This window comes from Bufo gargarizans, chromosome 6, assembly GCF_014858855.1.
Source record: "Bufo gargarizans isolate SCDJY-AF-19 chromosome 6, ASM1485885v1, whole genome shotgun sequence".
Taxonomy (NCBI): Eukaryota; Metazoa; Chordata; class Amphibia; order Anura; family Bufonidae; genus Bufo; species Bufo gargarizans.
The window spans coordinates 351,007,557-351,021,891 of NC_058085.1; the positions used below are offsets into that span (position 1 = coordinate 351,007,557).

Below are 14,335 nucleotides of genomic sequence, written 5' to 3' on the forward strand. Positions count from 1 at the left end.
GTAGGTAGGTAGGCTGCTGTGAAGCATGTGGCACGTTTGGCTCCCGATCTCCCACTGCTGCCACCCTGCTGCCTCCCAGCTATGCATTCAACACATATAAGCGCTGATGTGAACTGTGAATATATTTTTCTTTTTGTTCTGAAATAGGCCACTAAACGCTTTCAAGACATATAACCGCCGAAGTGAACTGAGAATATATTTTTCTTTCTGTACTGAAATAGGCCACTAAACGCTTTTGCTACAAATAACTGCACCAGCAAAGTGAATCTATTTTTTTCTTTCTGTACTGAAATAGGCCACTAAACACTTTTGGCACAAAAAACTGCACCAGTGAAGTGCGTATATATTATTTTTTGTGTAGTGAAATAGGCCACTAAACGCTTTTGCCACAAATAACTGCACCAGTGAAGTGCGTATATTTTTTTCTTTCTGTACTGAAATAGGCCGCTAAACGCTTTTGCCACAAATAATTGCACCAGTGAAGTGCGTATATTTTTTTCTTTCTGTACACTTTCAACACATATAACTGCAGAAGTGAACTGAGAATATATTTTTCTTTTTGTACTGAAATAGGCCAGTAAACGCTTTCAGCAATAATAAATGCACAAGTGAAGTGTATATTTATGTTTCTTTCTGTACTGAAATAGGCCAGTAAAAGCTTTCAACACATATAACTGCAGAAGTGAACTGAGAATATATTTTTCTTTTTGTACTGAATAAGTGCACCTGTGTAGTGCGTATATTTTTTTCTTTCTATACTGAAATAGGCCACTAAATGCTTTTGCCACAAATATCTGCAGCAGTAAAGTGCGTATATTTTTTTATTTCTATAATGAAATAGGCCACTAAATGCTTTTGCCACAAATAAGTGCACCAGTGAAGTGCGTTTTTTTTCTTTCTGTACTGAAATAGGCCACTAAACGCTTTTGCCACAAATAACTGCACCAGTGAAGTGCGTATATTTTTTTCTTTCTATAATTAAATAGGCCACTTTTCATATTTCAATAGGCCACTTTTGATATCCTCCCTTAACAGTTACCACGAAGCGCAAGGAAATTCGCATTCGTTGCAAATCAAATTTTTCCTGAAATTCGGATCAAATTTCACTTTGACTGATTCAATTCACTCATCTCTAGTGGGAACCCATCTCATGGCATTGTAAATGTAGCGGTGGCTGTGCATATGCAGCTCTTTCCTTTCACTTTTGTGGGAGTTCTGAGTGCATGTAGCGTTTTTTCATAACTCCCATAAAAGTGAATGGATCAATAGGTATCCAATGGACAAAACATGGCGCTGCAGAAGAATTGTGTAACTTACCTGACAAAGGGGTTTGTTGAATCCTGAAATGTGTTGTCTGTACACCCAGTACAATTTTCATCACGTTAACCCAGAGGTGGGACCCATACCTATCACACTTTTATCCAATCCTGTGGTTATGCCACTAATGTCCAGAAGGAAATACCTCTTCAACTCCCCATAACTGTGTTCCCCTTTTTTCCCAATGCCACTTCAAATTTGCAGAAATCATAGCCTGGAGGCAGTAGTTCTCTACAGTAGTTTTGTCCCTTAAAACTTTGCTCAAATCATACCTATCAAAAGCTAAAGTTTTATAGATCCATCAAAATTGTGAGCAGAATTCATGAGAGTCACAAATGCAGTCCTGAGGAAACGGGTAAAGTATGGGAGAGGATAAAGACTGTGCCAGGTGCAGCAGCATTCATGTTTTGGGCAGTGATGTTTGCCTGTCAATACCCTTACATCAGCTACAGAGCGCAGCCTGGAGAAGATTCATTGACAACAGCAGAATACACAGGGCTACCAAAATTTGTAGTTGTCACTTTCAAAGGGAACGTATTAAAAGTGTCTACAAAAAATAATACATTTCATGCATATTATCTACACCAGGGGTGCACAACCTACGGCCCGGGGGCCACATGCGGCCCTTGATACCATTATGTGCGGCCCCCAACCATCTGGTAACATGTATACCTATGTCTTGTGGCTGCTCACATGTATCTCTAATGTATTCTCTCATTAGATGGGAGTCCTGGAAGTGTAACTAGACATTAATGGTAAAACATGTCTGTTCAATATGCCATAAGTACAATATTTCAGTTGTTAATACATCTTTAAATTTTAATTTCGGCCCTCGTCATTGGTTAAGTCTGGCAATGTGGCCCCCAACCAGGAAACGTTGTGCACCCCTGATCTACACCAATTTTCACTTATAGGGGTTGTCCCAAGAAAAATATTCTACAGTTTTCAAACTATGGATCTGAATACTTTTGTAATTGCATGCAATTATAAATTTTGTATAGCTACTGAGTTATTCAATAAAATGTATCTTTATAGTGTCACTTAATTCCTTATTTCTTTGACCTGCTCATTAAGAAGGCCGCACATGCTCAGTTTCATCTTTCAACTGCCTCCTGAGCTGTGATAGGGAGAGCTGAGACACACCTCCTGAGCTGCAGCAGAAAAGACACTCCCCTTGAGCTGTCAGCTACATATCAATCTAGCAGAGAAATGAATGTGGAGATCTTGGGATCCATATGAGGTGCAGGGCTGGTTCTAGATTTGTTAGAAAGAGATTGTCCTGGCCTACATGATATCTGATTTTCATTTTTTACATTATTCATGGGATAACCCCTTAAAATAAATTAAAAAAAGGATTTCATTAGTTTACTATAATATCCCCTTACCTCCATCTTTGATGCAGATCAGAGAGCTCTGTGCTTTCTCCACCAGGACACCACCAGGCTGAAGAGACCAAAAAATTATTAAATATTTTTGTCCAATTGATGTATGTACCAAATATAGAAAAAAAATAAAAAATCACCCAGGAGGACCTATGAAGGGAAGTAACGTCCTACATCAATCAGGTCATGTGCTCTGCTGCAGCCAGTGACTAGCTTCAGCGGTGCCGTTTTCCCAAGTTGCACTTAACCCAACAGGGACATGTCGCTTAGGTATATGTCACCGATGAGGTCTGTCATTGGCTGCAGAGGTGCACTTAACCCTGTCCATGCAGAAAGTTTATATGTAGGGGTCGGAAGTGCAGTGCAGATAGCCTACAACCAATGGAGCTGGAACCAAGTAACATCCCTTCACAGGTTTCACTGGGTAGGGAGGGATTTGAAAAATATATATTGTGGACACCCACTAAATGTAAGTTCACACAAGGCAGCTAAGTGATGCCACAGCTTTTTTTTTTTGTTGCTAACCTGCAGTGACTTAACCTAGTCTTGCTGTTTGACAACATATATTTCTTTACATAAAGAAGGCACCTGTAAGGTGTAGAGGAGATATCCTAGAAATTGTTGGGACTGCTTTAATGCTAATATGTTTATATTAATAATGTGCGAATTGTATTTGTGCGCTTTTTTTACCATTGCAATTTTGGAGCCTAGGATCGACTGTTGCTGCCAAAAATATATATTTCACTATGCCTTTAAATAATGTTAATACTGTATGTGTTTCACTAGGTATTATGGTGATTTCCTATATGTAAAGTGTGGTGGTCTATCTAAGATGGCTTCTTAATATTGGCCATGCCCTTTCCAATATGGTGTTACAGTTGTTTAGTCTGCAAAGATTGATCCATGGTTGTCCTGATGCTAACACTAGCCAAAAGATAACTATTATTGCTGTACCAATTGCCTCTGGGCCAACTTGCAGTATTACAACTCAATTGCACCTACACTGCACCAGGACATCACCGGCCCTACCCACACCTGACCATGACTACATGGCAGCTGTGTCGGTGTGTAGTCAAGGCTCTTTCTCTAGGGTAATAATTAGCTATAGGTTGAATGAAATAAATTTTTGACCCAAATGAAGGAAACGTAAGCCTGATGTATAATTCCCATCCCTTTCTTTTGCAATGAAAATAATGCACACTTACTTGTACAAGTACTGCCTTTACAATGGTATCAGTTCTGCCTTGTTTAGGCACAACAGGCATCTCATTTCCACATAATTCTTTTGTGTCCAAAGCTTCTGTCTTGACAGTAATGTTCACTTCTCCTGAAAAGGTTTTAGAAAGTAAACGACATAAGAGTAAGGCCTCATGCACACAACCGTGCCGCTTTTTGCAGTTTGCAAACCACGGATCTGCAAAAAACGGAAGCCGTCCGTGTGCCTTCCGCAATTTGCGGAACGGAACAGGCGGCCCATTGTAGAAATGCCTATTCTTGTCAGCAAAATGGACAAGAATAGGACATGCTGTATTTTTTTTGCGGGGCCACGGAACGGTGCAACGGATGCAGACAGCACATGGAGTGCTGTCCGCATCTTTTGCGGCCCCATTGAAGTGAATGGGTCCTCACCCGAGCCGCAAAAAATGCGGCTCGGATGAGGACCACAAAAATGGTCTTGTGCATGATGCCAGTGTTTATATGAAAAATATTACAACAGACCAAGAACAAGAATGTTAATTATAAAGATGAAGCAAATATATTCATTATTTACTATGGATATTTAGAGCAGTGCTTCTCAAACTGTGAGGCACCCCCTTGTTGTTGGTGAAGTGCAGCTGGGGTAACCATTGTCACAGAAGAGATAACTCTTTGGGTGCAATAAAATTTGGTTTAGAAAAATAATTCAGCCCTTTAGTGTTTTTAAGCTGATTACTTTGTATCCAACAATCGGAAATCCCTACTGGACAGCTGATTTCTCATGGGGAAGTTGTGCCTTTTATCATAATGTACAGATTCAAGAATAACTAATCATTTATACCAGTTCAGACTTTGTCCCACATTTCTTGTGATTCCTTTTGGACAAACAAGAGAGAGACCCACACAATGATCCGCTGAAACATAAGATGTCCTTCCAAAAGAATACTGTTACAAGAGAAAATTGCCATAGTTAGTTGAGTGGCCTTTTGGCATGCTTTTGGGGCTGCACTTTATTAAGGAGGCTGCCTACTATGCATAAGGAGTATTGTAGTCCAGCAAACACTGCTCTTCATTTCTGGGAAACGTATGCAAATTAGCATATCTTACACCTGCTAACATAAGATATGTCAGGAAAGCTATTTTGCAAAGGTATGCAAATCGGCTTTCTTTCCAAAAAGAAAAGTACATTAAACCTATCTGATGGCAGCTTATGTAAGATTTGCTAAGTTCCCTACATGTTTCTCAGAAATGCAGAGCAGTGTTAGCTGGAATAGAATATTCCTCAATGAGAAAATGCAAAGTCACTCAGTTAACAAAAGCAATTTTACACAAGTTAGAAGGCTGACATGTCAGCCTGGATTTGTGGGAGGGGCGTCTGCCCTCTCTTAAGTGCCAGCCCCCGTCTCCTCAGGGCGCTTCCGGATTACCTCTGTCCGCCTGGAGCGCTTCCGGATTACAGTCGCCGAGTCAGGAGCCGCCTCGCCTCTCACCTGGAGTCCTCAGTGGTCTGCTCGCCGCCACTACATTGCCTCCCTCGTCTCCTGTCCTCGGGTGAGTCTCCTGTCCTCGTTCCTCCGCTTCACCTAGTTGCCTTCAGCATGCGCCCGCATCTGCTCTCCTAGCAGCGGCACTTCCGGTCGTGATTCGGCGTGCGTTCCACGAGGATCACTATATTACACTGCATCGGCAGTCCTATGTGTCAGTGTGTGTTTGTTTGTTTTTTTCTCCCTCCTGTATGTGAAGGTCTCATGAGGCCTATGGCTAGGAATTATGCAATAATCACTTCTAGTTGTCAGCTCCACACACGATTGTATTAACCCCTGCATAACATTTGTCCATAACCTCATGTCTTCAAATTGTCATCTGATAAAATCAGGGTCGCCCTGTTCTCTCCCAGCAGCCGGTTGCCAGTTTCTGTACATTCCTTCATCTAATGCCAGCCATACCTTCCGTCACAGCGTACTCTCTTTATTTGTACATCATGTGGGTGTTTCCTTCACGGCCAAGCATATGGTGTTTCTGGATGATTATTTTAACACACTTGGGATATTAGTTCGCCACTTGTTCCGGCTGTCTGCGGTTCCAGTGCGGTGCGCTCACGGCCTTTACTGCTCCGGCACAGTCCCATGTTCCGCCTGGTCCTGTTTGTCAATCTGCCAGCTGGTGCAGGGTTACCCCCGTGTTCCAGTGCACACCTAGGCAGCTTTTTCAGATTATGGCCGGTCGGCCTGGGGATCATGCCGTGGCCGTATTGTTCGTCATATACACTTTTTCCCCTCTCCCTGTCTTCTTTGTTTGCATCATTGTATCTGTCAACAGGTCAGGCCTGGCCTTTTCATGCTTCACTTGCTGTGGGTTTCATCATGTGGCAGTCTGTCCGCCGGTTCCTGTAGTGGTTTGGGGGTCATCCTGTCTGTCTACCTCTGTCCGCCTCGATCGCCCAGGCTCGTTCTACCTCTGTCCGCCTGGATCTCCCAGGCTCGTTCTACCTCTGTCCGCCTGGATCGCCCAGGCTCGTTCTACATCTGTCCGCCTGGATCGCCCAGGCTTGTCCTCTCTGTTTGTCTCGTCCTTCTGCCTCATCTGGTTCTTGTTCTCCTGTGTTTAAGTTCCTCAGTCTCAGTCCCCTGCGATGACACCTCCTTCCAGCGCACCCTGGTCCTGTCCGCTCCAGTTTGGCTGGTTGCCAGGCCCCGTCTCTCACTATTAGTCTTGCCCTGGTTCGCCCAGCCTTTCTTCAACTTGTCAGCCTGGTACATCCAGGTCCGGTCTGTCTATGCGTATCTCACCTGTCCTGGTTCTCCCAGGTTTACCATCGCATAGGTTCGTCCAGGTTCTGGCTGTCATCTTCCGGGTCCGCCGAAGCCTCGTCCACTCTTCTCGGCTGTCCGCCACCTGGCCACGTGGGTAAGTATTTCTGAGTCCACATCGTGTCAATTCCCTTGGTTCACTCAGGCTCCATCCGTCGTTACTCCTGCCATTCTCATCTCGGTTCTGCACTTCCGGGTTCGGTCCGGTCCGTATTTCTCGCCCCTCAGCTAGGCACACCCCGTTCGCTCAGGCTGGCCGCGTTCACTCATCTCCCTACTTCAGATCGTCCGTCCATCCTCACCTCGGGTCACCTAGGCTCCACGGGTCTTCGCTCAAATCTCTCTTAAGGGCCTCCCCAGTCGCGGCTTCGGTCCCCCAGGGTGTAGGGATCGCTCCACAACTTCCTGCAGTTCGGTCCTGGTTCAGTCACTCCTGTTGCCTGCGGGGTAGTTTATTCCATTCATGGCCAGTCCGCCCATTCTCTACCTTCGGCACATCCTAGCTGCCTACGCTCACTCGTTCCCGGCACGCGCAAGTTTTCGTTCATCGACCAGTACCGTCTGGTCCCTGGTCAGTCTGCATGTTCCCTCTTTTTTCTTCCAGGTTATAGCCGGCAACTTCGTCCGACATGTTGCCCAGGTTCGGGTTCGTTATACGTCTTTTCAGGCTTTTTCCAGCAATTTCAGGTACATTTCCAGGTTTCCCCAGGCCTCTCTTCTCATGGCTCCAATCGTTCTACCTCCCATACAGACTTTGTCATCCAGGGGTGTATTTTCCTCTACAGGTCCAAGCATGTCACGGGCCTTGGACATGGATGACGCCATGTCAGTTCCAGAGTCTTCGGTGTCAGGCCAGTCCGGCCCAATGTCCTTGAGAAGTTGGACGATGCCAAAGCTGGTGGCGGAACTCAACAGGAGAGGGATTCCACATCCGGCCTCCGCTCATAAGGCAGAATTATATAAGCTACTGATGACCAGCCCAAGTCTGTCGGGTGTCCAGTCGGGGTTTACATCCATCCAGCAGTCACTGTCCCAGCTACAGGCTACTATCGACTCCCTGGTCAGCTTGGTAGCGGACGTACAGTCCAGGGTGACGGTGCTGGAATCTCAGGCCCCCACGTCCCCCCCAGGCATTAAACCCTTTGACGGTTACCATGGCGTTGCAGGTCTTTTCCTCAGGTACGCCCGGGCTCAGCCCCCAGGTGGCGCTGTCGCATTTCATTCCCGACTGTATCAGAAAAGACATTCTGGCAGGGAAGGACGTGAACTTGGCGTCCATTCTCATCGCCTCCCCAGATGTACCCGAGAATGGGGTGATCAACTGTGGCAATGTTTCACTCATGCTCAGGGCCAAGGATGCGCGACTCAATAGGAAGCTCTCAATCCCTGAATTTGTGCTGGCTTTTAGCCTTTTCAGGGACATCCTTTGTTCAGCCCAGCCCGCAAGAAGGGAAGAGTTGGATACCTACCTGTACCTCGTCACCGACCTTGGTCACAAGTATGGCGGCTCGTCGTTCTACGACTATCACCGCTCCTTCTCGGCAAATTCTGCGGCTGCGCTGGTCCAGTTCCAGTTCATCACTAATTGGGCCAACATCGATATGGAGCTATTCTGCAGCCACTTTGCGGGCCTCAGGGCTCCTTTGTGTACCATATGCCAGTCCATATTCCACTCCTCTGACTGGTGTCCCAACACTGTCAACCCCGCCCAGGCTAGGTCCCTGCCTCACAACCGGGCACCTCCGGGGTGGACAAGCTTGGTCGCCCTATAGTGTACCTGGGTAGGAGCCAGGTCTGTAATAATTTCAATGCGGGCGGATGCGCCTTCAACAGCTGCAGGGCTCTCCACATCTGCTCCTCGTGTTTTCAGGGCTCATCCTCGTTCTGCCTGCCCCAAGAGGTCGGTCAAGCAGTCCTGACTAGCCGACAGCTACTCAGTGTCCTTCTGCAGGACCATCCAGACAGGGGGTTCGTCCGGTTCCTGTTGTCCCGTTTCACGGAAGGCTTCCACACAGGCCTCATTGCCCTTCCTCAGACCTCTTGGGAGGGCGGCAACTTGCGGTCTGCCACTGGAGACCCGGTGGCGGTTGAGGAGTTGCTCCTGTCGGAGGTCGCTAAGGGGTTCCTTATTGGCCCGCTTTATGTTATCCCCTTCCCTTCCTGGCGTATCAACCCAATTGGTCTGGTCTCTAAAAAATCGTCCAATAAAAAGCGCTTGATTTATGATCTTTCCGCTCCTCATGCTTCTGCCACACCCAGTCTCAATACTCTCATTCCATCAGAAGAGTTCTCAATGCAATATTTCTCTATTGATGAGTCAATTAAGTCCATTGTGCTCTCTGGCAGGGGTTCTTGGTTGGCAAAGGCGGATATCGCCGATGCCTTCAAACTCCTTCCTGTCCAACCACAACTATGGAGGTATTATGGACTCAAGTGGGCTGGTCGCTATTACTTTGCGAACAGGATCACGTTTGGGTCCAAGAGAAGCCCATGGTTGTTTGACCAATTTGCCAAAGCTTTGCATTAGATCCTCCTTCATCATGGTGGTTTGCCTACCATCACCCATTACCTTGATGATTTCCAGATCGAGGGTCCACGTGGCGGGTCAGGCAACCTGGATACTTTGCTCCAAATTTTCTCTAGTCTACAGGTTCCGGTGGCCCACGCCAAGACTGAGGGTCCCACCACCAGGGTCATGTTTCTGGGCATCATCCTGGATTCCATCCAGATGGAGGCCAGCCTCCCGGAAGAGAGGCTTGCCAGCTGCCGGGCAGTGATTTCCCACGCCACGTCCTCGAGCTTCCTTTCCAGGGTTGAGCTTCAATCTTTGCTGGGGAGGCTCAATTTTGCCTCCAGGATCATGCCACGGGGCAGGGCGTTCATCTTCAGGCTGCTCCAGTTGCTGCCTTCGACCAGGACAGCATCGTCCATCTGGACACCCATGCCATGGCGGACTTGCCCATGGGGTCACTATTCCTGTCCCGGTGGAACGGCATTTCCCTCTTTGTACCTTCTTGGGGGCCGTCATCCCCCACCATTTTTTTCTGATGCGGCTGCATCCCGCGGGTTCGCTGCCATCCTTGGGACCCATTGGATGGCTGGCCAGTGGCCCAATGAAGTCCGGTCGGATCCCGAAGGTCTGAGCTCCTCTTCCCTGCTGGAGCTTTATCCTGTTGTGGAGGCCGCCCAAGTGTGGGGACACCAGTGGGCCAATGCGTCCGTCATGTTTGTCACCGATAATCTTGCTCTGGTCGACAATATTTTGAAAGGCAGGGCGAAATCCCTCAAGATCATGTTCCTTCTCCGCAAGTTAGTGTGGCTCTTCCTGTCCCATAATTTTCATATATTTTGTTACCACATTCCAGGGGCTGAGGACGTAGCCGCAGATGCTCTGTCCCGCTTTAATTTCCCCCTTTTTTTCCAGGTGATGCCAGAAGCAGATCCCACGGGGTCCCCACCCCCAGCCTTCAATTCCCTGGTGATGGATTAGAATCCCTTCTCTTACACACCAGGAACCTACTTCAACATTCTCTCTCCCCCAACACCGCCAGGAATTACCAAGCCGGCCTCAAAATGTATAAGTTATTTTGTGGGTCTCACCCGCAAGGTACTCTGGATGATATACCCTACTTATTGGCTTTTATCGCCCATTGCCATCTCCACTGCAAGCTTTCATACAATACCATCAAACTGTATTTAGCGGGGATCCAGCACTGCTCCATGCTCCACAGTCCAGGCGGGGGTTCAATTTTTTCAATTCAGGCCGTCAAGGCTGCACTCCGGGGAATCCAGAAAAGCGGGAATGCCTCCCCTGCCCGTAGACAGCCTGTCTCCGCTAAAATGTTTAGAAAACTTTCTGCTGCTTTGGATGGTCATCCTTTTGGGCCCTATCGCAGCTTAGTCATCAAGGCAGCTATGTACCTTGGGTTCTACGGTTTCCTCAGGCCAGGCGAATTCACTCGCGCCACCTCCAGGCATGAAGGGCTGCAGCATCAGCAATTGACCTGGGCCCAGGACCATTTCATCCTCCATCTACTTTCCACCAAAACTAGCCAACATGGCTCTCCCTCGGAGGTCCAGTTTTTCAGGACCTCTAATGATTGGTGCCTGGTCGGGGTCCTTCAACAGTTGTTGGCTCTGCTACAAGACACTCCCCCCGAATTCCTGCTGTTGCTTTTCCATGAAGGTAGTCTGTCTTCTGTCCATTCACATCCCATATCAGGACCTTGGCGGCAGGCTTGGGTATAACCCCCTCACCATCACCGGTCATTCGTTCCGTATTGGGACGGCTTCCAAAAACAGGGTCCCGGACCACGTAATCTAAACTATGGGACGGTGGTGGTCCTCTTGCTTTGCCAGGTACATTCCTAACCCGAATGTCGAAATATCCCAGGCTTTTTGTAACCTCGTGCTGTGAAGGCATATTAATTGGTTTTCACACTTTCCAGTCTCCTCGCTAATTTTTTGCCCACTTCTAGGCTTATCCACGCTCCTGGCTCCCGGCACAACTCAGCCAGCTTATGACAAGGGTTTAGGTGCTCCTCCTCGTCAGTTGCCTTTAGCCTCTACCACAAGTTAGAAGGCTGACGTGACCTGGATTTGTAGGAGGGGCGTCTGCCCTCTCTTAAGCGCCGACCCTCCTCAGGGCGCTTCCAGATGAGAAATTTGCTCATCTGTGCTAGAGAAATGGCTTTCACTACCTTTCCTCCTACCTCTGAACATTTTGAGATAACTGGCATGAGCCTAACTAGAAAAGAAAATAGCATTACTTTGCTAGGCATGGTAATTAACAAAATGTGTGGAAAAGTAAGGGTAGACACATCTGCAATAGTATTATATAGCATCCGTTGAAATGAATGGGCCTATTTTTCTAAACTAGGGGAAATCCTCCTCTGTGATGTCCACATGTCCTAATATGGAGAGGAGTTTCCTACTTAAGACAACCCCTTTAAAGCTAAATATAAAAAAGCCATTTCTGTCATTCAGTCAAATTAATGCAAAAATTCATGTACTGCATCTGGCTAAATTGTTGTCCTACAGTGATTTATGTTCAGTTTAGAAGCATGCATCCAGTTGTTGTGGTCATAAGATAGAAGCTGAAAAACAGCGGGTTGTACGTCCAATATTTTTTTTTTTTTAAAGGCTGAGAATAGTTTCAAATATTAAAATAGGCTACACTCCTCTCCCTGATCCCTCACCACTACTGTTCTTATGCTTCCCAGTCCCTCATTGGTCTCTGCTTCCTGGTCCCGCCTGACAAACATGAAATGACTGCTCAGTCAAACACTGACTGAGATGGGTCACCTCTGCAGCTAGAGACTGGCTGAGCATTCATTTCTTTGTCAAGAGGGGCCAGGAACAAAGATTGATGGGGTTCATGAAGAATAAAAACAATTGAAATAGTGTAGCATGACTTATTTTTAGAGATGAACAAAGTATTTGAAAATTTGATTCGGCTGCTTCGCTAAATAAAAAAATAAAAAATTGCTTTGTGACGAATTACTTAGTCACAAAGTGCATTTCTATGTAATTAGTGGATGCAATGACAGGGAGCGGTGTTTGCGCCGCCCTCGTCATTGAACCCTTTAGAGGCAGCGTTCATACATGATTGCATGATTGCAGCACCTGATATACATAACATAGTGTAAAATAAAAAAATAAAAATTAATTTCTTTTATTATTTTACACCAGTTGCAGCATTTAAAAAAGGTTAGTTGGCTTGATAAACCATTTAACAAGTATATTCTCAGACTTAGTCATACCTAGTTTGGAGGCTTTCATGTTCCAGTAGAAAGTTTTGCTCTCCTCTGCGCAGATGCAACTGCTATATTCACACTCAGCACAAGGTTTCTCTTGTAACTCATCAGTAGTCTGCAAGGTGGTTTGCACCTGCAAATAAGGGTTTGAAGATAATGAGTATAATATATACAATGAAAGCTGTATCTAGACGGGTTTGGGTTCATGGACAACTTGGCTGACTTCTCTGTCGGCTACAGAATCTACAGTAGTGACGGACTGGGAGGGTGCATCTGATCTGGGTAAAAAAATGGCTAGACAGCTGGAGGAGCATTTAGACTAAGATCTGGAGGAGGATGGGGGCTCATACTAATAAGGGGTTAGATAGTGTAGATAGAGAGTGGGATATAGGAGGAGACAGTGGGGATTTAGTGAGGAAAGTAGGGAGGTGACTGGGCAAAACTATACACGGATGAAAAATAGAGCTGCTGATAATATGGGCCTGCTACATATCAACAATATCAACCTAGGTACCCACTAAATCACAGACATTCACTTTACAGGAACTGAATGTGAGAAATGAAATAGTAATTTGAAATGTATTTTCACAAATGCCAGAAGTCTAGCAAGCAAAATGGGGTTGCTGGAAGCTATGGTACTGGAGGAACACATAGACGTAGTTGGTGTAGCTGAGGCATGGTTGGACTCCTCACATGACTGGGATGTTAATATTCAGGGTTTTACACTATTCAGGAAAGACAGGGTCAATAGAAAAGGCGGAAAGGCGGTGGCGTGTGGAGTCATATGAAAGTGAGTGTGAAAGAGGCAATTGTGGATGAAGATGGTGAGGATGTTGAAACCTTAAGGGTGGAATTACAAAGGGATATAAACACTGAAAGAATAATACTGGGTACAATATATAGAACCCCAACATCACAGAGAAGATAGAAGTTCAACTGTAAAACCAAATACAGCAGGCTGCATAGGCTGGTACATTGGTCATAATGTGAGATTTTAACTTTCCAAACATTGACTGGGGTCATGGTTCTGCCTCAACCGCAAAGGGGAGAAGATTCCTCAACTTGCTGCAGGACCACTTTATGGGCCAGTTTGTAGAAGATCACATTAGGGGCGATGCTGATAATTTGCAATGATGCAGAACTAGTTGGAAACGTTACTGTTTGAGACACACTATGTAATAGCGACCACAATATATTTATATTCTCCCTGAACTATAAAAATCAAACTCTGTCAAAAAAGTCCAATTTTCACCTAATAATACTGAGGATAATGGGAGAGCTTTAAATCAACCTTGAGTAATTACGGTACACTACACAATTTATTCCTGTAGGTAACAAGTATAAACAGCTAAAATTAAACCCCCTATGGCTTTCAGCTACTGTAAAAAGGGCAATAAATGTTAAAAAAAGCGCATTTAAAATATACAAATTTGAGGGTTAGCCTTTAAAGTTTACAAAGAACTTAATTAAATCTGTTAAAAGGGAGATAAAATTAACAAAAATACAAAACGAACAACAGGTAACAAGAGAGCAAAGCAAATCCATAAAAAATTATTTAAATATATAAATGCTAAAATGCTAAAATGCTAAGGTATTAGTAGGTAGGTAAATAACGATAAAGGGATATAGTAACTGAACATAAGGAAAAGGTTTTAATTAGGGATGAGCGAACCCGAACTGTATAGTTCGGGTTCGTACCGAATTTTGGGGTGTCTGTGACACGGACCCGAACCCAGACATTTTCGTAAAAGTTCGGGTTCGGTGTTCGTCGCTTTCTTGGCGCTTTTTGAAAGGCTGCAAAGCAGCCAATCAACAAGCGTCATACTACTTGCCCCAAGAGGCCGTCACAGCCATGCCTACTATTGGCATGGCT

General features: G+C 45.7%; 1 protein-coding gene across 3 annotated transcripts in view; it reads right to left on the bottom strand.

Moving 5' to 3' along the window:
• The window catches only part of LOC122942295 (alpha-2-macroglobulin-like), a 186,263-nt gene that overhangs the window by 48,422 nt on the left and 123,506 nt on the right, over nucleotides 1-14,335 (bottom strand). For all 3 annotated transcript variants that reach the window (XM_044299830.1, XM_044299829.1, XM_044299828.1), the window contains exons 20-22: nucleotides 12,469-12,595; nucleotides 3,905-4,026; nucleotides 2,703-2,760 (exon numbers count right to left, since the gene is read on the bottom strand). In XM_044299830.1, coding sequence (XP_044155765.1) covers nucleotides 2,703-2,760; nucleotides 3,905-4,026; nucleotides 12,469-12,595 — 307 coding nt within the window. The remainder of the gene's footprint in view (nucleotides 1-2,702; nucleotides 2,761-3,904; nucleotides 4,027-12,468; nucleotides 12,596-14,335) is intronic.